The sequence below is a fragment of the Camelus bactrianus genome, chromosome 2 (assembly GCF_048773025.1).
Source record: "Camelus bactrianus isolate YW-2024 breed Bactrian camel chromosome 2, ASM4877302v1, whole genome shotgun sequence".
NCBI lineage: Eukaryota > Metazoa > Chordata > Mammalia > Artiodactyla > Camelidae > Camelus > Camelus bactrianus.
Genome location: NC_133540.1, coordinates 135,932,525 through 135,959,631, shown reverse-complemented (window position 1 = coordinate 135,959,631; position 27,107 = coordinate 135,932,525). Strand labels below are relative to the sequence as shown.

The following is a 27,107-nucleotide window of genomic DNA, read 5'->3' as shown; positions in this document are numbered from 1 at the left end:
GCGTGGGGAGGGGAGCTTTCCAGGGAGGCCTCCAGGTGAGCCTGTGCTTGCACCTGCAGGGGTTGTACCTTTCTTATTCCTTTGATGTGATGGAAACTCCGTGGGTGCCATTCCAGGATTGGCGGTGGATGCTGTCTGAGGTCAGGACTGGTCCTAGGGACTGGAGGGGGGCCTCCCCAGAGTGCACTCACATTCTGGGGCTGAGACAGGCCTCATGGCACTGACACCAGGGTGGGACCATGGGGACAGAGGTACCAGCAAGGCCACCACTCACCTCTGCCTCTGGCTCAGGAACCCCAGGCTGAGAACTGGGTGGGCAGGGGGGGGTCCCGAAGCCTCGTGGGAGCAAGGGTCGGGGGGCTAGCTTCAGGTCCCTGGGGGAACAGCCAGAGGAGCCAGCACCCCCATGCCCCCCAGGTGCCTAGCAGATTCTGAGGACACGATAGGACAGTGAGCTGGGGAGCTGGGGCTGGAGCTGGGCCTGATCTGGGCGCCTCTGAGAGGGAGCAGGGGCACCCAGGCTGGGGCCAGGGGTGTGGCTGCTCCCAGCAACACCATAACTGCCCTGGCTCTTTGCTCCCAGGTGACCACATGCAGTCAACCACAGCACAGATGCCCCAGGACAGGGGTGTGTGTGTGGGGATGCTCCGATGGGCTGACACAGGTCTATACCCACAAGGGCCCAGCACACAGTAGGTGTGCCCCCAAGAGGGACTGGAACAGCCCTGAGCGCCCTGTGCGTGCCTGGCACGTGGCCTGCTGTGTGGCTGTGGTTGCAGCTCGGGGCTGAGTTGGGAGCCTGAGGTGGAGCAGACGTGGTGGTGGGGCAATGCTTTCCCTGCACCCTGGCCTGAGCTGGGGTTGGTGTTGGAGGGTCCAAAGGTGTGGCCGCTGTGTTTCTGGGTGACCCTGGGGAGTGAAGGCAGGATGTAGGGTAGGGAAAGGCAGGAGGCCAGGGCTGGCACATCTGTCTGAAACTCCCTCCCTCCTCTTCCCCCCTCCCCCCTTCCCCTGCAGAGGACGTTGAAGGGCCAGGCCTTGTGGAGGGGTTGCAGGTGTGGCAGGAAGGGTTGAGGAGTGCCATCTCCCCCTTCCTCTCCCTCTGTTCCTGCAGGCCCCGCCAAGCTCAGAGAAGTGGCTTAGAGGCGGGGTCCTTGGCGGACAGACCTGGCTCCTACAAGGTCCTGATGGGTGTGTCTTCCTCCACAGCTCCCAGAACTGAGGTTGCGGCTTCCTGCCTGGCAGCCCCTGGCGTCTGCTCGGGCTAAGTGCACAGTAATGCTGATGATCTGCTTTGAGGCCGAGAGCCTTCTGGAATCTTCTGGGGCTCCTCTGTTGGCCATCTAGACTCTGGAGGTCTAGGCCTCAGTGATGAAACCAGGGATGTCCCCACCATTCAGCATCCATCCTATTAGATTCGGGGACACACGGGCTGCCCACAGGTTGGGTGGTGCTGTGCAGTTTGGATGGGGACTGTCCAGCCCCTGGGCTGGTAACCCAGGAGAGTTACTTAGAGAATTTCTGTGCTGATCAGGAGAGCAGAGGAGGGGGTGGCTCATGGGTGGGACCCGGCTCTGTGGCAAGTGAGGGGCAGCCTGCCGGAGGTCCAGGGGGCAGGGTTGTAGCACTGGGCAGAACGGTTCCAATGCCTTGGCCCTTCCCATGTGCCCGGTGGTCGGGCTGCTCCTCCCCTGCCCTTTGCCTACCATTGATGGCGGAGGTGCCCCTTCCACTCCCACCCGGCCAGTGGTCTTGCTCCCCAACACCAGCCTCAGCCCCAGCCTTGCCCACAGTGGCTGGTGATGGCTGACCAGCTCAGGGACGAGTCCTTCTGAGAGCCTGCTTATTGCACACAGAGAAGGACACCTGGAGGGGGCGCGGGCTCAGTGTGGCTGGCCCCTCTGCGGGTGCAGGGGTGGGCCATGGACCAGCTACATGGCGAGGCAGGCCCAAAGCCCCACCAAGTCGTCTGGCAATGTCTGAGCCCACCCCAGGGCAGGGTGGCACTGCAGTAGGGACCCCTCATCCCTGCACGGCAATGCCCGCATCCCCGAGCTCGGCTCTCACATCCAAGCAGCTACCTGGCCAGGCACCACTGCTTCCGGCTGCCCCAGGCTCCCAGGTCTCCAGGAGCCCGGGTGGGGACCTCATCCAGAGCAGGGCTGCGGGCTGGGAGGAGAGGGGGCCGAACTGGACTCCTGCGGGCTGGGCTTAGGGTCCTGCTCGGGCGCTGTTGGGCAGGCGGCTCAACCCGGGTCAGCACCAGCTTTCCTCCTCTGGGAAGCGGCAGGAGCTCCCTCATCATGGTGCCTGCCGGCAGGTGCACCCAACAGGAGCCAACGCTGGCTGGCTTGGCGCTCCGGAGTGGCAGAGCTGAGGGGGAGTGGGGCTGGAGCGTGGAGCAGGGAGAAGGGAAGGGGCGGCACTGCCCCCGCCCTCACAGTCCTGCTGGGCCCTCCCTACCCCCAAGGTCCCCTGAGGCTACTTGGAAGGGGGAGAGGATGTCCCCGAGGCTACAGGGCCTGGGGTAGGGAAAGAAAGGCGTGGGGACACAGGGCTCTTGGAGGGGCCTCAGCCCACACAGCCGCTGAAACGTGCACCCAGCCCTAAGCAGGTGGGGGGACCTGGCACCCCAGGACAGGGTGAGTTTGGCCACAGAACACCGGGGAAACTGGGGCCCAAGCCTCGTGCTAGGTCAAGCATCGCGGGGCGCCTGGGCCACGCTGATGTCCCCAGGAAAGGGCAGTGAGGAGGACCCCGCCAGGGCGGAGAGGGAGCCTGAGGGGGGCGGGCACGGCCTCCTGCGCTTTATTGATTGAGTTCAGCAAAGTGCTTCTGAGAGGCCCGCGTACAGTCGTTTATAAATTTAAAACTCTCCTGTAGCAACCGGCTATGTACAGAGTCAGCGACCGCAGCCTTACAAAAGAGCCGGCCTGCGGGCACCCTCGAGTCCTCGGGCCGCGGTCTCCGGGGCGCGAGAGCTGCACGGAGCTGCCCCGCCCGGTCCCCAGCCACACTTAGAGGTGCGGCGCGTAGAAGGCCGGCGCGCCGTAGGTCTGCGAGCCCAGCACGAAGGGCGAGAGCACCGCCGGGCTCGACAGGAAGGGCAGCTGCGCGGCGCACACCAGGCCGCCAGGGCCGTGCGCTGGGTACCCGGCCGGGCCGTGCATGGCGAGCGGTGCGCCCATGGGCGGCGACGGGCTGAGCGGGCTGAGGCCGCCGGGCAACCCCGCGCCGGGCCCCGAGCCCGGCCCCGGTCCCCCGCCGCCGCCGGTCGGCGCGCTAGTGTCGGCGCCCGGGTTCTGCTTCTTCCACTTGGTGCGGCGGTTCTGGAACCAAATCTTCACCTGCGTCTCGGTTAGACTCAAAGACAGCGCCAGGTTGAGGCGCTCGCACACCGACAGGTAGCGCGTCGCCTTGAACTTGTTCTCCAGCGCCACGAGCTGCTCGTAGGTGAAGGCGGTGCGAGCGCGCCGCGGCTTCCCGGACTTGGAGTCGGAGCCCGTGCGCTTCCGCTTGGGCTTGGCCGCCGCCGCCGCCGCCGCCGCCGCACCCTGCGGGGTGGTCCCCGCGCCCCCAGGCGCCGCTGCCGCCGCCGCCGAGGTCCCCGGCGGACCCGGGGCTCCGGGCGAGTTCCCGCGAGGGCCGGGGGCCGTGGTTTCGTCGACGGCGCCGAGGGGCGTCTCAGCCTCGCCCTGGCAGCCCGACCCGCGGGCCCCGAGGCTGCTGCCGCCTCCCCGCGCCTCCGTGCTGCGCACCGCCCCCGCCTCGGGCGCCTCGTCTTCGTCCTCGTCGTCGTCGGGCGCCTCGTCCCCGCTGTCTGCGCTCGGGCTGCGGCCACCGCCGCCGCTGCTGTAGCCGTTGGCCTCGGCCTCGTCCGCCTTGCAGGGGTCGCCGGCGTCTGCGGGCGGGGACGGGACAGTTAGGACCCGGCGCCCTCCCTTCCGCTCGCTCCGCCCCTCCGGCCGGCTTGCTTCCCGTAACGAGTCCCATTCCTGTGTCCGTTGTTTCTCTTCGTTCATTTGCCGCAGCCCTTTTCCCCTAGCTTTCTTTTCCCTGCTCTCTTCTCTCCTTTCCTTCTCACCCGCCCGCCCGCGCTTCTCTCTCGGCCCCTTGCTCATTCCTTCTCTCCAGAGGCTCTCGGGCCCGCCATCTCCGGAGCCGCGCGCCTTTGCCCGAGCAGAGCGGGGCAGGGCTGCCGGTGTACAAGGAAGGAGAGATCCCATCGATCTGCGGGGCAGATACAAACTTAATTAAACTCACTTTGTGTAATGTACAAACTAGTTAACGGCCATTTAATTTATTTCGGCATGTATTACCCTCCAATTACGGCAAGGCATGGGGCCAGCCAATTACTGGGCATTTAAGAGGCGGCAAGAGACCTGGGAGTGGGGTCAGAGCTGAAGGCAAGGAGGCGACTTCTGAGGACCAAATTCGCAGCCCTGGCCCCCCATCCCTTCCTCAAGCCTTGGGGCCCCATAACTTGGCCGCCCTCGGCCTTTCCACTGAAGCCCCAGTGAGTCTGGGCTGGTCCTGACTAGGAGGTCCTGACTTGGCCTTGTCGGTGGGGGTCCAGAGCAGTGCTGAGACCAGCCAAGATGGGAGTCCCCACCAGCTGTCTGAGCAGCAGCTCCAGATCCTCCGAGCAGAGGACCCTGCGGCGGCTGCAATTTGAATCTTAGAAATTTGGTCAGGGCCTGGGGGTGCCTCTGTGCAGCCCCTGTTCCCACAGGTGGTCACAGAACCATGAGAGAAGCCAGGGCAGGTGCCCTACACAGAGCCACCCAGTCGGACACTAAGGCTGCTGTCAAGTTGAGAACTGAGGAATAAAGGCCAAATTTAGTCCTGGAAGGTTCCTCCAGGGCGAACACAGACACCGTACGGAGGCCAGCAGGGCAAGTGTCCTGGCCCCCACCCACAGCCCTTAGCAGGAGTGGGGACCATTTCCCAGGTGACCCTGAGAGCGCCTTGCCACCAAGAGGAGGGAGGGGACCTGACCCAGCTCCCTCCCAGAACCACCAATAAACTGGGCCTTCTGCCAGAGATGAGTTCCCCACTTGAGTGGAAGCTCGGGATAGAAACTCCCAGAACCCTGGCCAGGCCAAAAGCCCAAAGGGTTCCCCCCAGCCCCGGGGGTTTGTTCCTCCCTGATTTCGGCCTCACCCCGGGGAAGCCCAGGGCGGGTGCCCCAAGGCCCCTTGCCCGAGAACAGCGGCCCCAGCCCTGCCGGCCCTGCATACCTGTCCCTGCTAGGCAGAGGGCCCAGGAAGTTAGAGGGAGGAAGGGCCGGGGGAGGGGGCACCAAAAGCAATCAGGAGCTGGTCGAATGCAATCCTCGATCAATAGCGGCCCCTAATAAGTGTAATAGGTTTTAATCGAGTAATTATCCGAATTTTGACCCTATAATTTAGATGTTCGGGGGGAGTTTGCAAGGTGCTTGAAAGAGATATGCATGCAGCCGTAATGGGATATCGACCCGGCCGGGGGCGCGGGCCGCCCCATTACCGGCCGCTTTCCGCCGCTAAGCACATTTCCCCTTAACTGTAATCGAAGGGATTTAATTGTTTTTCCAGAGATAACCAGCGTTTTGTCACAATTAGTCTGATTTGTCAAAAAAAAAAAAAAAAAAAAAAAGAAAGAAGGAAAAAAAGAAAGAAAAGAGAGAAAAAAGAAAGGAAAAAAAAAGGAAAGGAGGGAGGCAGGCCTCGGGAGGCTGCGGCGGGAGTGGGGAGGTCCTCGGCCAGCAGCTCCGCACGATCCCCCCTCCTCCGCCACCTACTAGTCCCCAGTGCCGGAGACGCGCGTCGCCAAACCCGGGCCAGCCTTGCAGCACACACAGCCTTGGGCCCGGCCCGGGGGAGCCATTCCGGGAGGCACCGGGCGGTGCGGGTCCCGGAGTCCGGGTCGAACGGAGGCCGCGGGCGGGCCGGTGCGAGCCCCGCGCGCTGCGAACTTTCCACCGAGCCTTGGCACCCGGCCGGCCAGGTTCGCCGAGGGGCCCCGGGAGCGTCAACGCGTAGACGCGGCCTGCCCCAGGGACCCGGCGCCGGCCGTGTCCTACTCACGCGGCGACTCAGCTCCGGTGCCGGGTCCAGCTCCTCCGGCGGCGGCGAGGGCGCGGCGCTCCAGCTCCTCTGAGTGCGGCGCGCGTCCCGGGGCGGCGGTGGCCGGGGCGCACGGGGCCGGGGCGCATGGGGCACACGCCGAGGGCGCAACGGGGCCCAGCAGCACACAGCGGCGTCTTCTGCTATTGAACTTATTGGGGTCCAGGATGTCCAGCACCGAGAAGGAGGTGGGGCGCGGTGGCGGGGCAGGCCGGGCCGCCCCAGCCCCCTCTGGTGCCGCGGGCACTGTGTCGCTGGCGGCAAGCGGCGGGGCTCCGGCCCGGGGGAAGGCGGGCAGCTCGGCGCGCCCGTCCATGGCGTCCCGGGCGGCGGCGGCAGGAGCGGGTGGTGCGGGCCCCGGGCCGGGCCCGGGCGGCGGCAGTGGCAGCGCGGGGCCGTCCGCGGGAGCGACCGGGCCGCTTGCGCTCATGCCGGCCTCCCGCCGCTCCAGCCGCTCGGGCCCCTCTGGCTACTGGGCTCCCATCCCCCGCGGCCCGGGCGCCGCCGCACGGTCTAGCGCAGGCGGCCGCGGCCCGGCTGGCTCTCGGTGCGGCCCCCTGCTCGGCCGGTGCTGCCTGGCGCTGCCTCCACCGCCGCCTCAGGAGCCCGCCGCGCCCGGCCCGCTCATTTATGGCGGCCCCGCCGGCGGCGCCCACGCGCCCACTCGCTGCACACACGTGCGCCCGCAGGCGGCCGCGGGGCTCCGCCGCCCTCGTTAGCGCGCGCGCCTAATTGGCTGCGAACGGTCCCGGGCGGAGGAGGCGGGCCCCTCGCGGGACACACGGATGGAGGCCCGGGTCCGACCGACAGACGCACAGCCCGGAGCCGGAGTGCGGTCCGGAGTGCGGTCCGCAGAGAGGCTGTCGCGGTTAGCGGCGTTTTCGCTGCGCCTCCGCTCGTCCGGAAACGGAGCTCCCGCCTCCTGGGTGGAGGGGGAGGAGACAGCCCCAGCTTTTAAATAATTGAGGGATCAATCTGCGGAGGGGCCGCGGAGGCTCCGGGGCGCGCGTTAGGAGTTGGCGGGGGCATCCCGGCGCCCGGCCGGCCTCTCCTCCGGCTCCCGGCGCGCGGGGCCCTGACGCTCAGCCGGCTCCCGAGGCTCCAGCGCCCCTCGGCGGCCGGGGCGAGGGGTGGGTCCTCGCGGGCTGACTCTCGGCATCTTCGCCGCGTCTTCAGCCCCTTCCCAGGCGTTTCGTGGATCTCGGCCCTGCCTCTCTCCGACACTCCGCTCAGGGTCTCCCCTCGCGTCTCGGGGTCTCCCTTGCTCAGGGTCTCTGGCCCTCCATCTCCTCCCGCCCCCGTCCTCTTTGCGTCGTCAAATTAGGGTCTGGCCTCCTGTCCTCGCTGGGGGCGGGACCGGCGGCCCCTAGGTTGGCTAATTAAAAGTGGAATCGAAAATGGAGAAGGCCGACCGGCCCTCCGGTCTCCGTGCCCCAAAATGTGGACCGAAAAATCGTACAAACGACAGGAGGCCTTCACAAAACTCGATTCCTTTCAAGTAAGGGGAAACATGAAGGCAAACTCCCCTTCCCATGCCCGGAGAAATAAGTCCTTCGGGCCGGGTCTCTATTTGCGCACGTTTGTCTACAGTGGCGAGGTTTTCTCTGAAGGGCCCTGAGGCCCTCGGCCCTCGGAGAGAGCAGCCGGCGTCTGGCGTCCGGCGTCGGAGGGCGGGACCACCGCTGCTCCTTCCTCCCTGCACACGCCACCGAGCACACCGGCCGCTGCTGGGACCCAGGTGGGAGCCGGCGGTGGGAGCGCGCGTGCGAGTGTCTTCAGGGTGAGAGGCTGTGTGTGGCGGGTGTGTGTGCGCGCGGGCGTGCGCACGAGCGGTGTGCGCCGCCTCACACTGCGGTCCCCGGAGCCTGCTCTGAGCACAAGGACGGGTCCTTTGCAATTACCGCGGGCAATGATCCTTTGGAAGCAGAAATTAAAAGTTGGGAGAAATAATGGGGGACCGATTGGCTGTAATTTGGGCCCAGCTCGGACATGCTGAGCCTCAGGGAGGCGGGGGCGGGGGTTGGGATGAGAGCGGGTGGGGGAGGCAAGACCTCCCCTCCCCCAGACCGTCCCTTCCCCCACGTGCTGGTCGGTCCCGAGATTCTAATCAGACCCACAACACTGTGTCCTTCCTTGCCAGGACTTGATTATTCTTTATCTTTAAATTATAAATCACCTCTGGGGGAAGGAGGGTGGATAATCTCTCATCACAGAGAGGTAATTATCTCCTTCCCACCCCTACCTTCCTGGCGGGACTCCTAGGCTCTCTCTACCCCTCCCCCCGCAAAGTTTCAATATAGATGTGCAAACCCATTCACACGCACTCACACACACACACCAGCATGCACCAAACACAAGTGCAAATCCATTCATGAGCACCCAGGCGCACTGGCTGGAGCTCGTGACCCACAAGTACACTCACATCCCTGCAGTCAGCCTCACTCTCTGCCCTGCCAACTCTGCGCTGGTGCTGGCAACTCGTCCAACTCTTTTCGTGAGGAGGGGCACACAGGTCCCCTGTCCCCTGAGCTGGTGCCTTGGTGGGGGATCAGGGCACAGCTGTTGGGTGGTGCCCTAAGGGGGCCAGTCACAAGGGCTGGGTTCTGACCCGGCTCTAGGTGGCCAAGTCTCAGTGTGACATCGTATCACAAGCCCCTCAAGTGCATACTCACCCCTACCGCATGTCACCAGGTGAGGCACAAACACAGCGGTCAAAACCCCCACACCCTGCTGAGTGGGCAGGGGGTCAAGGTCTTCTCTCACGTCCATTAACACACATGTGAGGAAGAGAAATGTGAGTTCTCTTGGTACAACTCGCATTCATCATGAACACAAACACACATAAAATGACGTTTTATATAATGTAGATGTAGTATAATGTATACTGATTCTCACTGAAGCATAGCAAATAGAATACAGTATATTGAATATGATATGTAATAAGCATAATGGAATAATATACCATAATATACAACCACACGGTGTTCCTCTCCCAAGCACACACTCGCACTCAGCACGGCAAAGTGCTCTCTCTCCCTGCTGAGAGGTGTGGGCTGCCCCCAGGCTGTGTGCTTCTTGCATGAAAGCATTGGGACTGTCCTGGAGTCTGGAGGTGCTGATTCCCTTCCTTGGTCCTTCCCTCCGCCTTCACCCCATCCCGAAGCATTCTAATGGGAGCTGCAGGAGGCCGGGTGTGAACTGCCAAGCCTGCAGTCTGGCCCCAGGGAGGAGAGATGGGGCAGTGGGGTGTGAGAGGGACCTTCAGAGCTACACAGGGGACCTCGGGTCACTTTCCCGTGTGGAGGGGGTGCTGTGTGTGGACAAGGATGAGGGAGATCATCTCATCCTCTCCTGCACGACCTCTCCCCCACCTCTAAGGAACAACCCAAGTCACAGAGATGCACACACCCCTCCTCCTCTCCCAGATACCTGGAAACAACCTCCCCTCTCCCCAACTTCAACCCAGAGTGTCTGGGGCTATAAAGATGTCCTTCACTCCTAATCACAATTGATTGTCAATTAGACCCTCATTTGTGCAATCTCTGCCCATCTGCCATATCGGGTTATCTCCAAGTCACCAGTTTCCCTTGCAGGGCCCCAAGTGGGCAATGACAGGTGAAATCAGTGCTTGAGACGGGGATGCCTCCACCTACCCACTGGAAGGGAAACACCCCTTCATTGCTAAGCCCCCACCCACTGCACATCAGTCAGGACCAGGTGGGTTCACTGGCGGGCTGGGGAGGAGTGTGTCAAGGCAGGAATTGACAAGGGGCAATAGGGAGAGACTGGTGGTAAAAGGCCTTAGAAATGGACCCGGGAAAATGAATGGGTGAGGGCTTAAGATTATGCAGGGGAGGGAAGGGAGATGTGTTTGAGGGAGAAGGATGAGGGAGAGCTGAGCATCCAGCCCTTTCAACTCATGGCCAGTATCCACTCCTCAGCATTGGAGTTTTCAGAAGTTTGGGAGGCAGGAGCAGGAAGGGCACCTCACCGCTTCTGTCACTAACTCATCATGTGTTCATGAACTCCCTCCTCAATTTTTCATCTGTCAGTTGTGGGATTGGATCCCATGTGACCTCTAAGGTCACTATATCCTCCTCTCGAGGGTCAAAGGATCACAAGGTAACAGCTTTTGTTGTACATGATGGTGGGGGTGGGGGGCCTCCCTTCTCTTCTTGCACCTGGAGGGGCAGCAGTGTTCAGGGGGCTCCAGGGCACATGGATAAATAACCCCAACTTTGGATGATGTTTGCTTCATGCAAATCGCGCCTCAACCCAGACCGCCTTGGGTCCTCCCAACATGTCCTGAGAACTACACAGGGCAAGGGTTGCCATCCCCATCTACAAATGAGTACTTCAGCTCCAAGCTGGGTCCTGCTGCTGACGTTGTGCTCTTTCTGAAGAGGCCACTCTCCTGTGAACTTGTGGGAAGGGTACAGGAGGTAGAGGTGGAGACCTGGGGGCAGAAGGCTGCTATGCTCCCTCCTCTCACCTCTCCACCTCCGAACGCCCCATGGCAAACGCTTTTGCTTACTTAGATTTGGCAAATGAGCTGGGAACTTTCTGCATATTGGCTTCCTCATCTTCTCTAAGGTATACGTCTCCTGGGGTCTCCTGACTGCTCCAGAAAGGGAACCCCACACTCAGAACACCGGAGGAGGGAGGGAATGCGGGCTTCTGATTGCCTCCAGAACACTACAGCTCTGGGACACTGGGGCACTAGCCCCGCGCGGCCAGGCGGCAGAGGCATCTTCAGCACCGCGGACAGCGCACGCATGATAACAGATTCAGCACCGCGGACAGCGCCACGGGCAGAAGGCGCCTTCGCCCTCCCAGCAGCGTCAACTCGGTCAGCGGCCCATTCACCAAGGTCAAGCCAGGACCGACCTACCAGAGGTAAAAACCAAAGATTTTTACAGGGCTTTTCACTGCTTTGGCTTGATTTTCCGTTTTGTAAGCTGCATGAGTTCAGAGATGAAGAGCATGTAGCACTGGGCCTGGTTTGAAGCTAGGAGGTCAGTCAGGTGCAAAGGTGAGGTTTAAACTCTTGAAACGTAAAACAAAAACAAACAAACAAAAATCAACAACTGGGAGTGATTTCAGCCTGTGGGAGACCAAGGTGCTCTGTGTGGAGGGCAGGGGCCTGACCCACACGTCAGGCCTGTGGAGGTGCGGCCAGCTCCTTCTCTCGGCCTTGGAGGGCCTCCTGCCTCAAAAGGCTTTCTGACCAGAGGGCAGGGCAAGGGCAGAAGTCACCACCTTACAGATGAGTAAACTGAGGCTGGTGAGGACTGATTACATGCTCAGGACCACCCAGCCAGTACGTGGTGGAGCTCTGATGTGAATGCCGGGTCCTCCTGATGACAGCATTTTTAATGGGAAAGAAGACAGGCAGTGGGTACCAGAGGGGTGGCCGTTTAAATGGAGTGCCCAGTCCTTGCCTCTGCAGGCCCTATCCCTCCAGACTGCCCCTTGCCACCCCTACCCTCTCCAGACTCTTTTCCTGTCACTGGTCCATCTCTGAAGGGCAGCAGGGGTATCCATGTTTGATCCTACCGAGGATGGCCATCCTCCCTCCCTGTCCCCCAGGGTCCTGCCAGCACCCAGAGCTCTAAGCTCAGGCATTCTCACTGCCAGTTGTTACCAGAGTCGTCTGGGGTGTCTTTGTTTTTTCCCCCAGGTTAATGCCCAAGACCACTCTGTGTAGGTGGGTGGTCAGAAGACCCCTCCCAAGTGGAGGGTCTGGGATACCTTGGGCACTGGGGGTCAGGATCTGCTGCTAACGACAGCCTCCCCCTCTCCTTGCCCCTGCTCCAGTTTGGCCCCTTCCAGTCCAGCTCCATCATTCTAAACCCCATCGTACTCCTTCTCTTCCAGAAACTCCCTAAGGCTGCCATGATCCAGGACTGACCCTGGGCTCTTCAGCCTGGCATCAAGGCCTTCCCGACTGGGTCCTGTGGGATGTCCTGCCTGATTCTTCAACCTGCATCCTGTGCTCAGAGCTCCTGATGTACCTGGATGTGTCTCTGATGGCAGTGTCCTTGGCTATTGTCCACATGCATCTTCCTACTCACCTTAGTGGCAGCACCTCCTGGAAGCCATCTGACTTCTTCATGTGGACGTAGGCACCACCCTGGGTGCCAATCCAAACCTCAAGCTTCACTGCCATGTCTTAACACATCATGGGACCTTTATCTGTTCACTTGTGGCTCTGGCCCCAGAGTGTGGGCTCCTGGACATTGTGTGTCTTACTTAGTTTTGCATCCCCCAGCAAAGCAGGGGCAGGATGCAAAGTGCAAAAGCATGTTTACGCTGACAAGGACAATTGGAAGGAGCAATGTTAAGGGTGGAGTGAGCATTTCAGCCTGCGCACCCCACTTCCACCCAGTAGTGGTCTGACTTCCTGGTCTGTCTGTTCAACCCCTGTAAATAGGGAAGTGGCCCTGGCTTGGTAGTCAGGGCTCTGGCCACCTTGCCTCTGTCCTCCACTAACAGTGTGGCCTGGCACTGCTCAGTTTCCTGCCTGGTGCAGTGGATGCAGGTGGTGCCCTGCCCAGACCCCTGCCCAGATCCCTGGCTCTGGCTGCCAAGTGCAGTGGATCATGCTCACACCTGCAAGCTGCTTGGGAGAACTGCCCCTGGCTGACCAGAAGCACATTTTCCAGAGATGGTGGGCAGGCAGGGGGAGACCACCCCTCCTCCAGGGGCAGGGCTACAGGAGGGCGTCCTTGCTGCGTTCTGTACCTGACTTTCCCACACTCCCTCCTGGATTCCTCCTGCCTCAATAAGCCCCAGGTGCCTGAATCGCTGCCTCTGGCTCTGCTTGGGCCCCTCAGTCAGGTAGGAGGTCAGGATTGGTGGAGACAGACCTGGGAAGCCTCTGCACTGGCGAGGAATTATCACCCCTGGAGGATTCTGGGGTCTGAATGTGTCTTACATGCAGTAATGCTCCTTCTCCCTCAACCCCGCCCCAGCCCCCTTATTAAATCAGAAAAGTCCTCAACTGGATAACTTAGCCCCAGTTTATCCTTCCCTTCATCCTCCCATTCCACCGTGGCCTTCCAAGGGGGGAAACTATGCCTCCCACCTGCTGAAGCCAGGCTTCTTGGCCATATGACCTGCAGTGGGTGGAAGTGACCAGGCCTTCTGAGCTCAGGTCCTAAGAGGCCTCTGTGTTTCTGCCCCTTGCAGCTTCCAATCTCCACCATCAGCACACAGTGAGGGTGCTGTTGGTCCTTCAGCTGAGACTGGGAATGCAGGTGTGGAGGCACCTGAACCCCACCTGATGAACCTGGAGAGGGAGGGAGTGCCAATCGGCCACTGATCCTGGTCCACCAGCAGAAAACGAATGACCATCGCTGTGCACCACTGAGAGCTTTGGGGTTGTTTGTTACAGAGCAGGATTGTAGCAGAACCCTGACTGATACAATGGCACACTGTATGGTCCAAGACATCAGGGCTGAGAAACCATGGTCTGGTCACCACCCACCCATTGGTTTGGTTCCTGGCTCGCATGACCTTCTAACCCATTTCTCCTCTTGTGACCTGGCCTCCACGTGTCCACCAGCCTAGCCACTGCACTTCGAGTCACAGTGTGTCCCCCACTCCATACACCTTTCCAGTTCATTCAGTGCTCTCCACCTTGGGCCTCTGACAAGGTGGGTCCTGTGCTGGGTCTGGGAGCAGCAGTGAGCAGTATTGGAGCCCCAGCCAGTCACCAAGGGAGGGCAGGTGGTGACCACTGGACACAGCTTGTGGGAGGAACGTCAGTCAGGAGGGCGGCTGGGCAGTGGTGACTGGGAAGGCCGGGAAAGTGAGAAGGTGCCCTTCTCTGACTCTGAGGACAGCGGGGGTGGGGGGTGCTGGGTGGTCGCTGGGAGGAACCAGGGGGTGAGGAGTATGGGGTTGTGAGAGGGTGGAACCAACCGCACTTCCAGAAGGGGCTCTGGGGGTGCAGGGAGGGGCCGATCGGTACACAGAGGGCGCTTAGTCGATGAATTCACTGAAGTCGTCCCTACCCAGCCCCATCAGCCACACTCACAGCGCCTGCGGGGCCGCGTGAGCGGGTCGCGAGGGCATGAAGGGGGGCGGTGGGGCGGCGTAATGAGCTTAATTGAGGTTAATGCCTCTTGCGCGGCTCCCTGATTATTAAATTATTATTATCACACGCATGAATCATAATTAGAAGTTTGAGTAACGCTCAGGGGAAGCCCCGGAGCAGCGCGGTGGCCTCTGGTCTGGGCAGCGTCCGCGGGGATAGGGTGTTGTGTGCTCAGGAAGGGCGGTATGCGTGCGGTGGGGGCGCGGTCTGCTGGCGGGTGCGGGAGAAGGGGGCGTGGGTGTGTCCGCGGGGGGGTGCGAGTCGAGGGCTGCGGCGCGATCACACGGCAGGACCGGAGATCTAGGGTGATGGGGCCCTCCCCTGCCCAGCCCCGCCCCGCAGGGCTCCCCCACCGCCGAACTGCGTCACCTTGGGGGCTGTTTGTGTGAGGGTCCCCTCCAGCAGCTGCCCTCCTGCCCTCAAGCAGGGCGGTACCTGGTGTCGGGGGCCCGCTTTGGGGTGACCCGGCAGGAGGGGCTCATGGTCTCTGTTCCCTCCTCTCCCGAGGCCCCCCTGCCCACGTTTGCAACTGCACCCTCTTCCAAGTGCCCTCACCCGAAGGATTCTTTTGACCCCCACCATGCTACGTACGCACCCGAGAGGCCAGGAGGCCCTCAGTGATCTAAGTTGGTTGAGGATGTGTGTGTCCGTGTCCTCCACTTACAGGTGTCATTGTGTCCATCTACACGGGTGTCTACCCCTGTGTGTGTCTGGGTGTCCGCGCGTCTGTGTGTGTCCGTCTGTGGTGTGTGACTGTGTGTGTGGGTGCCCAGAGTAGGTCTGTGTGTGTGTGTCTAGGTGTATTCGTGTGTGTGTCTGTGCAGGGATCCGCACCCAGCATGGGTCTAACTCTCATGGCTGTGGCCTGTGTGCCTGCCAGTGGGTTTTGGGGAGTCTTTGGAGTGCAGGTTGGGTGGAGCCCGCCCTGAAGGGGCCAAGATGCAGCACGTGTGTCTTGTCTGCGTGTGTGATTCAAACGCTTCCCCCTGCACAGCTCTGCCAGGAGAACCCCCACCAGAAGACGTGCTGGGGGCAGGGAGAAGGAGTCCGGGTCCTGGGGGGAGGGGAGGGGATGGAGACAAATCAGCCCCACCTCCCCTGACCGGAGAGCGGCCCCTCCCCCGCCCACACCCCTCTCTGCTTCTCTATTTATTTTCTTCTCTGTGGCTGAAACATATTGAAGGGGGAGGAAAAGGAAACATTAAGATCCACTGTGAGCTGCGCGGCGGTTTAACGATTTCAAACGAGCCCCGGCTTGGGTGAGGACCTGACAATTCGCTGTCAGGATGGCAGATGACGGCTAAAATTACCCGGAATCAATATTCTCACCGGGTGTCCCGGGCTGATAAGCGCTGCCAAGACAATGTTGACTATTAAAGTCGACAGCTTGAGATATTACACTATTAGTTATGCTATTTTTAATAATCTATAATATTTGGGCTATAATTAATTAATTATACGGGTCAGATAATATCTAGGGCTGGAATGAGGTCTGAAGGACCTATTACCGTGGTAATGAGAAAGGAGAAATCTAATCTGGGGACAGGTGCTGTGAGGGCCCCGCGTGCAGGCCTAGGACGCTGCCGCCCGCCTCGCGGCCTCCCCCTGGCAGCCTAGGCCCCCAACCTGGCCCAGCACAGCCCGGCTCCCTCCGAACCAGGGGTTGGTGGCGTCACGTGCCGTGGGGCTGCTGTGAGGTGGGTCTCTGCCTCTGAGCAGCTGGGGGAGGAGGGGAAGGTCTGTGAGTCCTGCAGGGATGTCCTGGTCCCTGGCCAACCCCTCTGCCTCCCTGTCTCTCTGACTGGAGATCCCTGCTTCAAGATGCTCACAGCCTGGATGGAAGGCTTCGTCTCAGGCCATCCAACGTTGCCCCAACACAGAGGACAAAACCCAAGCCTGTTGCTTCAGCCTGAGAGGCCTGCTCCAGCTATTCAACCCACACCTCTCCTCTCCTTTCCCTGGGCTACCATACCCCTGTCAGGAGGACTTCCTGCTGCTGCCCCAGGGCCTTTGCACTGGCTGTTACCTTGTTTAGATTTCCAGCGGCACCTCCCTGAAGGCCTTGTCTCAACTCCTCCCCCATGACAGCCCAAAACAGTGATTACTTGCTTGCTAGTGGAACAGAGGAATGACAGGCTGGTTGGTGCTGCTCCCGAGTGAGGTGCCTCAGTGTGGGAATGGTCATCCTGAGCAACGAGGGCTGGCAGGGTGCCTCCCCCTCCGCCCCACCGCTCAGTGATGCCACTCCTTCTCCTCGGCCATCTTCCTGCTGCAGGAGGCAGCCCTTTCCCCCACTGGGATCCTTCCCCAAAACCACAGTGTGAGCTGGTTCTCAGCAGTCAGGCCCTGAGAGCGCGGGGCCGGGGGGTTAGGAGCTGCCTGAGGTGGGCTCCTCTCCATCTGCACCGCCCAGTGGCCCTGGGCCTAGGAGGAGCCTGGGGACCTGACCCTCTGTGGACTTCCTGACAAGGCGAGGGTCCCTGCAAGGCTGTCACCCTTCACAGCTCGTGTGTCCCCTCCCCTGTCAGTCAGCCACCTGGCTGGCCCTCTGCCTTGATGGCCTTGTTCTGTCCCCACCTCCTCATGGCCAGGCTGCCCACTGTACTGGGCACACTGTCTGCAGGGATTTTAAAACACTAATAGAACCAGCTAACAGGCTGTCTGTTTCCTATTCTCACAAGCACTGCGATTCTAAATAATGGTAGCGGTATATTCCTACCAGGAAAAAAATGTTGTAGGTCCAAGTTCTAGACAGTGGCTGTGGTTACTGGAGAGTTGGTGGAGGTGTCTGTAAACTTCCATCTCCACATTTGTCAGCTTCTCCGGCCAGGGGTGAGCACAGTGTCTGCTTCAGGTCTCGCCTGTCTCCGCCCTGCGTTCTGCTTGAGCCCACGTGTCAACAGCAGGCCCCAGAGACAAAGAGACAGAGATGCAGACTGTGTCACCTCAGCTGTGTCGATCTGGGCACCGTCCCCACGGCCCCTTGTGCGGACTCCACGGGGCATTAGTCCTGTGCCTTTGCCCATCAAAAAGGCATCAGTGCCTGGTGCACTGTGACATCCTGCCCTGGACCCTGGAGCCAGGAAAGGACACAAGCGGGAGAACAGTGGGGAAACCTGATTTGCTTCTCCTTAACATCTCCCAGCACTGGGGTCTCAGCGGCCTGGCAGCAGTGGCCCCACGGCAGGCGGGGGGCGCCAGCCAGAGCTCTCTGTCCACTCTGCAACTCTTCCGCAGAGCTAAAACTATTCCCAGATAAAAAGCTTAGGAAACTATGTTCCTGTGATCTAAAAGTACCAACTCGTTCCCTTTTCCCTGTTTTTTGCATGGTAATATTTAGTTAGGTTTTTTTTGCTGATAAAAATTCAATAAAAGAAAATCCTCACCTTTGGCACTCAGTGTTGGTTGCTTCACTCCTGCTGAGGGTGGGAAAGAGCTGGGTTCACGTGCTCGTGGTCTCAAATACTGCGGGCCGACCCCGGTGGCCACCTCACTCTTCAGCGCCCGTGCAGACATCCTGTTGTCTCCCCCAGGGTCCTCCCTGCCCCCATTCTGGCACCCTCTGTCATCTCTAGGACAGCACAGGTAAGCCTTTGGCCATCTCTCCTCCCTTGTCACAGCGGATCTGGGAACAGCTCAAGGCACTGCAAGCAGAGAAGCTGGCGGCACCCCCAGGTCCCCTAGGTGGAGGCAGGTGAGGCGAAGGGGCAAGAGCCCTGTTTAGGAGGCTGCAGTCCCAGCTGTAAGAAGGGAGTCCTCTGGCTCCCTGTAGCCCTGGCCTGGCCGTGCTATGGGTGCCAGGAAGGAGTCTGCCAGCACAGAGATCTCTTCTGCCACAGAGGTGACACAGAGGTGTAGAAGTCCAGAGAAGCCACAACACCGCCTGCAATCCTGCAGCGCAGCCCTGGCCCCGCTCAGTCCCATCCGTTTCCCTCTCGACTAGTTTTCTGCTTTTTGGAAACACAGGCATCAGTGCCATGTGTACAGCTTTGGGGGCGGCGCTCGTACCCCATTACATCACAGGCTCGCCTGCGTCTCAGAGCCGTGCAGCGCCACCCCTGTGAGGCAGGGTCCAACCTCGGGTCGCCTTGGGGCGCTGGGCATGCGGTGCGGGCTCTGGTTTAGGTCTGATCCCCTCTTCAAGAGAGAACAGACTGAGTTGCAGGGTTACCGGGAAGGAAGGGGCTGGTGCTTCCAGCAAGGTTCAGCTTGGCCCCGAGCTCCCAGGCAAGGCTGGCAGATCGCGTCTTGCTGTGACTTTCGTTTCTGCAGACGCTGGTGAGGATGCCGGTCACGTGTGGGTCTCCTCTTTTGTGAAATGCTTTTGTCCCTTTTCTATTTGTTCGCTCTTGGGGTTGTTTTGTTATAATAGATTTTAAAATTCTTTATTATAAAGTATTTCAAACATACACAAAAATCCAGAGAAGAGTAAAATCAGCCCCTCAGATTCAACAATGATCCACGGTTTGTCACCAGGATTTCATCCACTCGCAGCCACAATTTTCTTTGTTATATTTTAAAGCCTATCTCCAGACAGCAAGTTCCAGACACTTGGAACATTTCAGGCAAGAAAAACAAACCAAAAAAGGGTATCCAGATTGGGACGGGAAAACGAAACTGCCCTAAGTTTAGAGGACAGGGGGACCCGCGCAGGGAATCCCGCCGGCCCTGCGAGTGTCCCCATGACTCGGGAGTCAGGCGGGCCAGAGGACAAGACCTGAAAATGTCAATCACGTTTCTACCTACCGGCCTCGGTAACTAGACACGGAAATTTACAGAAGTTCACGGCCACTCTCGATTCCGGAGTTCCCTTCTGATCCTGACCTCCGTCGTGAACAACGTTGTGTCTGCTGAGACGATCACGTGGTGTTTCTTGTCTGTCCTTGTGGCGGGTCACAACTGGGGCTGCAGGGTTGAACGCTGCATTCTCAGGATGAAGCCGCTTGGTCACAGTGTTTTTGTTCTTTCTATATGTGGCTGGATTAGATTTGCTAATATTTTGTGGAAGGTCTTGTCTTACCTGGTTCTGTCTCTGTCTGCTGTTGGAACTTGGGTAACGCTGACCTCATGAAGTGGGAAAGTGTCTTCTATTTTCTCTAAGATTGTGTAGAACTAGAGCTGTTTTTATCTTCACATATTTTGTAGGATTTGCCAGGGAAACCACCTGGCTTTGGAGTTTCCTTTTTTGAAGGTTATTAATTATGAATTCGGTTGTTTAAGCAGGTAGATATTCAGGTTATTAGTTCTTGGGTGCGTTTTGATAGTTTGTGGATTTCAAGAAATTGATCCATTTGCCAAATCTCTCTTTTCCTTTCCAGGCTGGTTAGAGATTAACCAATCTAATCGCCTTTTCCAAAGAACCAGTTCTCGATTTCGCTGACTTTATACAGGGCTTTCTGTTCTCGGTTTCGTTGGTCTGGGCTCTGTCTCTGTTACTCCCTTTCTTCCGGTTGCTTTGGGTTCTGTTGCTCTGGTTCTTCTGGTTTCCTAAGGGGAAAGCAATCTTTCTTCTTTTCCAATATGAACACTTAACTCTACGCATTTCCCTCTAAGTACTGCTTTAACTGCAATCCACAAATAATTTTGATATTTAAAAATTTTCATTTTCATTTAGTTCAAAATGTTTTCTAATTCCCCTTGAGATTTCTTCTTTGATCCACAGATTATTCAAATGTTTGTCGACCTCTGAGCATCGGGGGTTAAAGACATCTTACTGTTACTGATTTCTAGTTTAATTCCATTGCAGTCAAGAACATACCTTATATAAGTTGAATCCTTTTGAATCTCTTAGGTTGATTTTATAACCCAGGGTGTGGTCTCTGGAGAATGTCCCGTGTGCATTTGAACAGAACAGGTATCCTACTGTCATTGAAAGGGGCGTTGTCCTATGAGGTCATCTAGGAACGTGGGTGGACAGTGATGTGCAGTCCTTCTATCTCCTTGCTGACAGTCCGCCTGCGTTTTCTGTCTGTGCTCTAAGAGGCTGGTCGAGGTCCCAGCCATAGTTGTGGGTTTGCTATTTCTCCTTCCAGCTCTACCAGGTTTTGCTCTGTGTGTTTTGAAGGTCCGTTGTTAGGCGATGGCTCTTTCGTGTCCTGGTTAATTGGTTTAGTTATGTCATGTCTCTATTGACCCCTAGTAATTCTCCTCCATCCAATGTTTTTGTAGCCACTTCAGCTTCTTCACCAGTGTTTCCACGTGACGTCCTTTTACATTCTGTAACTTTTTCTCCTCTAGTTTTTTTGAGCTGTAATTGGCGTACAACACCGTATATGCTTGTGTACTGCATAATGATCTGATTTATATTCATCATGAAGTGATTATCGCAGTAAGTTTAGTGAACATCCATCATATCATATGGATACAAAATCAAATAAATAGAAAAAACTTCCCCACTGTTTCCTCAGTGGCTGCACCAATTTGCACTCCCTGCAACCGTGCACCACGGGGGCTGGCCGAGGGGTCTGAGGCGTCTTGGAGCTGGTACCAGCCTGCTGGTGTGTGGGGCCAGGGCCCGGGGGTTCCTGGGCTAGCGCTGGCTCACCTGTGGGCAGAGCCAGGTCCCACGGTCTCTGGCTGCAGGGGCCTGGGTCCCAGGACTGTGCCTGCCCCCTGGTGGGTGAAGGCAGTCCTGGGGCTTCTGGATGTAGAACTCTGGTGGTCCAAGGGCTAGTGTCCGTGCACTGATGTGTGAGGCCAGGTCCTGGGCCCTCTGGTGGACAGGGTTGTGTCCGGGGAGATTGTGAGATCAGGGGGTCTTAAGGCATCCGGTCTGTTGGTTGGTGGGTCTGGGTCCTAGTGCTAATAATCTAGATGGACACTTGCCAGCACCAGTGTCCACATGGTGAACAGCTCCCAGAAAAGGCCACTGCCAGTGTCTGTGTGCCCGGGCAAGCTCCAGTTGCCTTCTCCCTCTCCAGAGACGCTCCAAGATCAGCAAGGGGGTCTGGCCTGGGGTCCTTTCAAATGACTGCTTCTGCCCCGCATCCTGGAGTGTGTGAGATTTTGTGTGGCCCTCTGAGAGTGGTGTCCCTGATTGCCATGGCCCTCTGGGCCTCCCGAAAGTCAGCCCTGCTGCCTTCAAAGCCAAACAAATGTTCTGGGGGCTCGTCTTCCCAGCGCCGGACCCCCGGCCTGGGGAGCCCGAAGTGAGGCGCGGACTGGTGGCTCCCTGGGGAGAACCCGTGCAGCTGTCATCACCCTCCCGTCTCTGACCGCCGCGTCCCCGCTCCTCCCATGTGTCTTGCTGCGGTCCCTGCGTTCCGTCCTTAATCGTAGAAGGTTGTTCCTGCTGGTCTTCCGGTCTTCCTCGTCAACAGCTGCCCCACAAGCTGCTGTGCTTTTGCTGTGCCCGTAGTCAGAGGCGCGCTCGGGGTCTCCCCGCTCCTCCACCGTGGCCGCTCCTCTCACACCCTTTGCCTTTCAATTTAACCACACAGCTATAGGCAAAGGGAGTTTCGTGCAGACAGTGTGTAGCTGGATTTTTCTCAATCCAGTGTAAAAATCTCTGTCTTTTTCAATTGATGGTTTAGATGTTCACATTGAACGTAATTATTTACATATTTGGATTCAGGGCTAACACTTTATTGCTCCTGCATGTTCATCCGTCTTTATTCCTCTGTTGTCCATTTCCTTTATGATTTCTTACATTTTTTTAGTACCTCACCTTATCTACTGGGTTTTTTTTTTTAACTACATCACCCTGTATACTTATTTTTTTACTGATTGCTCTGGAGATTATAATCTAGATACTGAACTTCTCACCAGCTACTTAGAATCAACATTTCCCCTTCAAGTGGGACGTAGACAGGTAGCACCGAACTGCCTTGGTCCTCCCTCTGCGGCTGTGGCCGCCATCGCCTCGGCACTGCCTCTGCACGCAGCCCCGCCCCTCCGGCGGCGCCACAGCTCTCACTCTCGACTACCACACACGTTCTACAGAAGTGAGAAGAGAAACACAGCGTTTCACCTGGGCAGTTATGATTTTTGTCCCTTTGTCCCTGAAGTTCAAGTTTCCCTGCTGGTGTCACCTTCACCCTGGCTGCAGAGGCCCCTTCAGTGCTTCTTTTACAGCGGGCTTCCTGCTGACAAATGCTGTTCGTTTTCCTTCCTCTGAGAATGTCTTTCTTTTGCCTTAATTCCTGAAGGACATTTTTGCTGGAGATGGAATCCTGGGCTAACGGTTCATCTCTTCTTCCACTGCCTCTTGTCTCCGCGGTCTCTGGCAGGACATCTGCAGTCCCTTCTCTCCTTGTTTCCGCATGTGTAATTCTCTTCCTCTGCCTGCTCGCAAGGCGTTTTCTTCGTCTTTGCCTTTGAGTCGTTTGGTGGTATTTCTGGACGTGGATTTGAGCGGACCATCTTTGGAGCTTACTGAGCTTCTCGAATCTGTAAATGTGTGTCTTTTAGCAGATTTTGGAGGCTTGGAGCCACTCTTTCTTCAAAAACCTTTCTGCACTTTCTCTCTTCCTTCAGGGACTCTGTTGTGGCGCATGTCAGTTCTTCGTCCCTTTCTGTTGCCCGGTAGGCATCCATTGTGTGGGCACATCCCATTTCGTTTACCAGTCACCAGCCTGTGGACATTCAGTTAGCCTCAGCTTCATGGCTGTGTGAGCAATGCTGCTGTGAGCACGTGTGAACGAGGTTTGTTTCTCTTGGGCGTCCACCTTGGGGGGGATGTTGAGCCGTAAGACAGCTCTGCTTTAACCATTTGAGGGACTGCCAGACTGCTCTGAGAGTGGCAGCACCGTCTTACGTTCCCTGCAGCCCTGTGTGAGGGTCCAAGGCCTCCATGCCTTTGTCAGCTGTTGCTGTTCTCTGACTTTCTGATTCTAGCCATTCTAGTGGGTGTGAAAGGATGCTTTACTGTGGTTTTAGCTTGCATCTCTAGTGACCAATGACACTGAGCATCTTTTTCGTGTTTATTGGCCATCTGTACGTGTTCCTTAGAAAAGTTTCTATTCAGATTGCTTGCCCGTTTTTAAACAGTTGTTTGGTCTTTGTACTGCTGAATTTTACGAGTTTTATTCAGGACAGAAGGTTCCTATCAGACGTGTTTGGAAATGTTGTCTTCCATTCTCCGGGGTGTCGTTCCACCGTCTTCGTAGTGCCCTCGGGAGCACAGACATCGCCAGCTTTCGCTGAGTCTAGTTCATCCATTTTCCCTTTTGCTGTTGGTCCTCCTGGTGTCGTATCTGAGACGCCATTTGCCAAATCTAAGGCCATGAAGATTTGCTCTTATCTTTTTTCTTCTAAGAGTTTCATAGTTTGGGTTCTTACATGGTTTTGGATGGGTTTTGAGTTAATCCTCGTACGTGGTGTAAGGTAAGACTCAAGCTTCATTCTTTCGCACGTGGTTATCTGGTTTTCCCAGCACCATTTGTTAAAAAGGCTATTCCTCACCCGCTGGGCGGGCTCAGTACCCTCGTCAGACGTCAGCTCACCACAGACATGTGCTCTGTTTCTGGATTCTCTTCCAGTCCACCGGTCTCAGTGTCTGTCCTTGTGCCAGTACCGTGCTGCCTTAATTACCCTTGCTTCATAGGTTTTGGAACTGGGAGAATTGAGTCTTTCTACTTTTTCCTTCTTTTTTGGGATTGTTTTGGCTATTCTGGGTCCTTTGCAATTCCACAGGAATTTTAGAATCAGCTTGCCAATTTGTACAAAGAAGTCAGTTGGGGTTCTGAAAGGGCTTACAGTGAATGAGGATCAATTTGGGGAGTTTGGTCATCTTAAAACAATATTAACTGTTTGAAAACATGAACACAGGATATCTTTCTGTTTCTTTAAGTCTTCTTTAAATTCTCTCAGCAGTGTTTGGTAGTGTTCAGTGTACAAGTCTTGCACCTTCTTGGTTCAATTTATTCTTAAGTATTTTATTCTTTTTGATGCAATTTTAAATGGAATTGTTTTCTCAATTTCATTTTCAGATGGTTTATTAAGATTACAGTTTTAAATTTCATTTCTTTGCTTTGCAATTTCATCTTTTTTTCTCTTATGCTAAAAATCCCTTAATGACATTAACATAATCACTTACGTGCCTCCTCCTGCAATATACCTACAACAAGTTCAAAATAACAGTGCCACTGCTTTTATTAGCAGTGGGATCACCAAGGATAGTTTAAGATTTCTTGATGCAGCTTTTTTTGTTTGTCCTTAGAATCCACTCGGCACATTCATACAAACACTGGGTGTTGCAGTCACTTGAACTGATTTTTTTTTTCCTGTGTGGTCAGAATAACTGGTTCCGGCTTGCTTTAAAATTTTGTGGATTGATGGTCTCCTTTTTCATTGAAATTTTTATCATGTAAAGCCCTTATAATTCTGATGTCAAAATCTAGGACAAAGTGAGGAGGAGGGTATAGCTCAGTGGTAGAGCGCATGTATAGCATACACAAGGTCCTGGGTTCAATCCCCACTACCTCTTTTAAGAGATAAGTAAATAAATACATAAATAAATAAAATCTGATTACTACCCCCGCAACCAAAAAAAAAAAAAGTAAAAAAACCCCCAACATATATATATATATATATATATATATATATATATATATATATATATATATATAGGCCACTGTCCTTGCATGGTGTCCCCCTTTGCCTCAGCCGCCACCCTGTTTTCTCTCTATCCCTGTGGTAACTGTTTTGACTCATTTTCCATCTACTTTCTCATAATTTCTCTTTGAAGACAAGCAAATAAGTATTGCTATCCACAGCCCCCTTTCCCCCAGAGAGGACGCCGCCCACCGTGTTCTGCACGGACCAGCATCCCATGCACTTCTCACCCTACACCCTCGCATTCCCCACCGCCTTCCCTCCCAGTGAGCCTGCTCAGCTGGCGGCCCCTTGGGTGATGGGAGAGTGAGTGCCCTCGTTTTTGGCTTTTAAGTGATCCCCCGACCATGCCCACTAGTCCCGTAAGAGGCCTGCTTCCAGGCTGCACTGGCCCTTGAGGCTGGTGATGGAGCCACCAGATACAACACCAGCAGCTACCAGAATGACCGCCGCCGCCGCCACCTGCCCTGCGCTGGGCTGGGCCCGCCCTCCAGGCAGGTCCTGGAGAACCTCCGTGTGGCAGCACGTCAGGGCAGTGCTGCTGTCAGTCCATGTCTTCAACAAACAGCCCTGAAGCACAGTGAGGAGCGGAGAGAGCTGAGGAGATGGCGCGGGTCCCCTGCGATCTCACGGAGCCGGTGCCGCTGTGGCCCGTCCCAGCCCTGGGTGGGCTCACAGTGGGAGGCCCACAGCCTGTGGGCCCCACTCACACACTCCTGAGTCCTCTCTCTGGGTGAGACCCCGGCTGGGGAGCGGTCTCTGGGGGACTCAAAGGGAAGGAGAGCTGCGAGGGGAGGTGGTCTGGGAGGGGCAGTCTGAGCCTGGCAGCACCTGCCCCGCCTCCATCTCCTCCCTGGCCCTGGTCTTTGTCCCCTAGCCCCGCAGCTGTGCAGGGCTTCTCATGGATGGAGGCCCTGACAGCATGGAGCCCATGCTGCCCCAATTCTGTCTGGCCAGGGGCCATCGAGCCTGGGTCTGGGCTGGCCAAGCCCCTGGGCAGTGGGGTGCCCGCCCACCACTGGGGTGAGGGCTCTGCAGCCCTCTGCTTGTCTCTGCCTGGGCTTTGAGGCCGTCCCTCCTGTGAGTCGGCCAGAACCTGGTGGGCCTTTAACAAGTGGTGTTTGTGACAATCGCATAGCTCCCCAGTCTCAGTTTACCAATCTGAAAAGGGGGTGATGCAAGCTCCCTACTGGGCTGTTGCAGAATTAGAGGGACTTCCTCCTGTCAGACATCCTGGGAGCATGACAGTGTCACACTTCCCCGCCACCTGACTCGCAGGAGGCTCCCGGGGCCCGGCTGCCCCCCAGCCCCCTGCGTGCGGTGGGCTGCAGCGGCAGAAGGCCGGAGGGCCGGCCCTGGGAGCGCGTCCCCAGGGCGCCTCTGGCCCCTCCTTCGGCATCATTTCTTGGCCTCAGGGCCCGAGTCCCAGCGCTGAGGCCAGCAGACCTGGGGGTAGACCTGGGCAGGAGGCGGGTGTGAAAGGAGGTGCAGCGAACTGGAAAGCTGGTGTGAGCCCCCGGGAGGGAGTCTGGCTGTTCTGCCCGGCAGCCAGGGCCTGGCAAATCCCAGACTGGACTGTCGACCTGTGGGACCCCCCTGGTCATGTGGGGCAGGGCATCTGGTTGAGGGCAGCCCCCAGTGTCCACCTGCTGGCCTTAGAACCAGCAGCCTGAGCCTGTGTGGACCAGTGGAGATGCTTGGAGAGACAGAGGGTCTGGGTGGCCACACGTGGTGGGGGCTGGCACAGCTCATGGCCTGAGGTCAGGGTGGGCCTGCAGGGCTGGAGGGAGGATTGAGGAGCGGGTCTGGCCTCTCCCCAGGTCGGTCTCCCCCTTGGTATGAAATAAAGATCCTGCAGTGTTGGGAAGTGCAGTCACTACACGCTTGGGATCTTTGACTCTCAGGGGTTGCTAAGGAAGTCCCTGTGGCTGACCCAAGGGGCCAGGGCGTGAGCAGGGCCCTGTGGCCCTGCGGCCCTGCTCAGGGTGCCACAGAGGTGGCAGGTCTCACATGTGCCCAGGGTCCAGTCACGGGGGTTGCAGGTGGACCTGGGGGTGCAGGCCTCCTCCTGAGATGGGAGGTGGGCAGGGGCAAGGGGAGGGGCTGAGGGCCGAGCTGACAACTGGTTTCCTCACATTTACTTGAACAGCTGAGTGGGGGCTTTGAGGAAGCAGCTGGATTTCGGGATCTGGAATCTGGGGAGAGTCTGGGCTGAGAGAGAAAAGGGGTCATGATGCTGCGGCCAAGGTGGCAGGTAGACGGGGTCTCTGAGCCCTGGCCCTGGGCGCTAGTGAACCCACCCATCCTCTCAGGTGCTGGGCAGACCTGGCCCTCCTGGCCCCACACCA

At 57.6% G+C, this 27,107-nt stretch overlaps 1 protein-coding gene across 1 annotated transcript; it reads right to left on the bottom strand.

The window, feature by feature from the left end:
* Positions 1 to 352: 352 nt before the first annotated feature.
* NKX1-1 (NK1 homeobox 1) lies at positions 353 to 7,925 on the bottom strand. Its single transcript, XM_074352091.1, has 2 exons — positions 6,066 to 7,925; positions 353 to 3,901 (listed from the first exon to the last, which is right to left on the bottom strand). Exons 1-2 carry the CDS (start codon positions 6,532 to 6,534, stop codon positions 3,018 to 3,020), a joined length of 1,353 nt encoding a protein of 450 aa, XP_074208192.1. The 5' UTR covers positions 6,535 to 7,925; the 3' UTR covers positions 353 to 3,017.
* Positions 7,926 to 27,107: the final 19,182 nt, after the last annotated feature.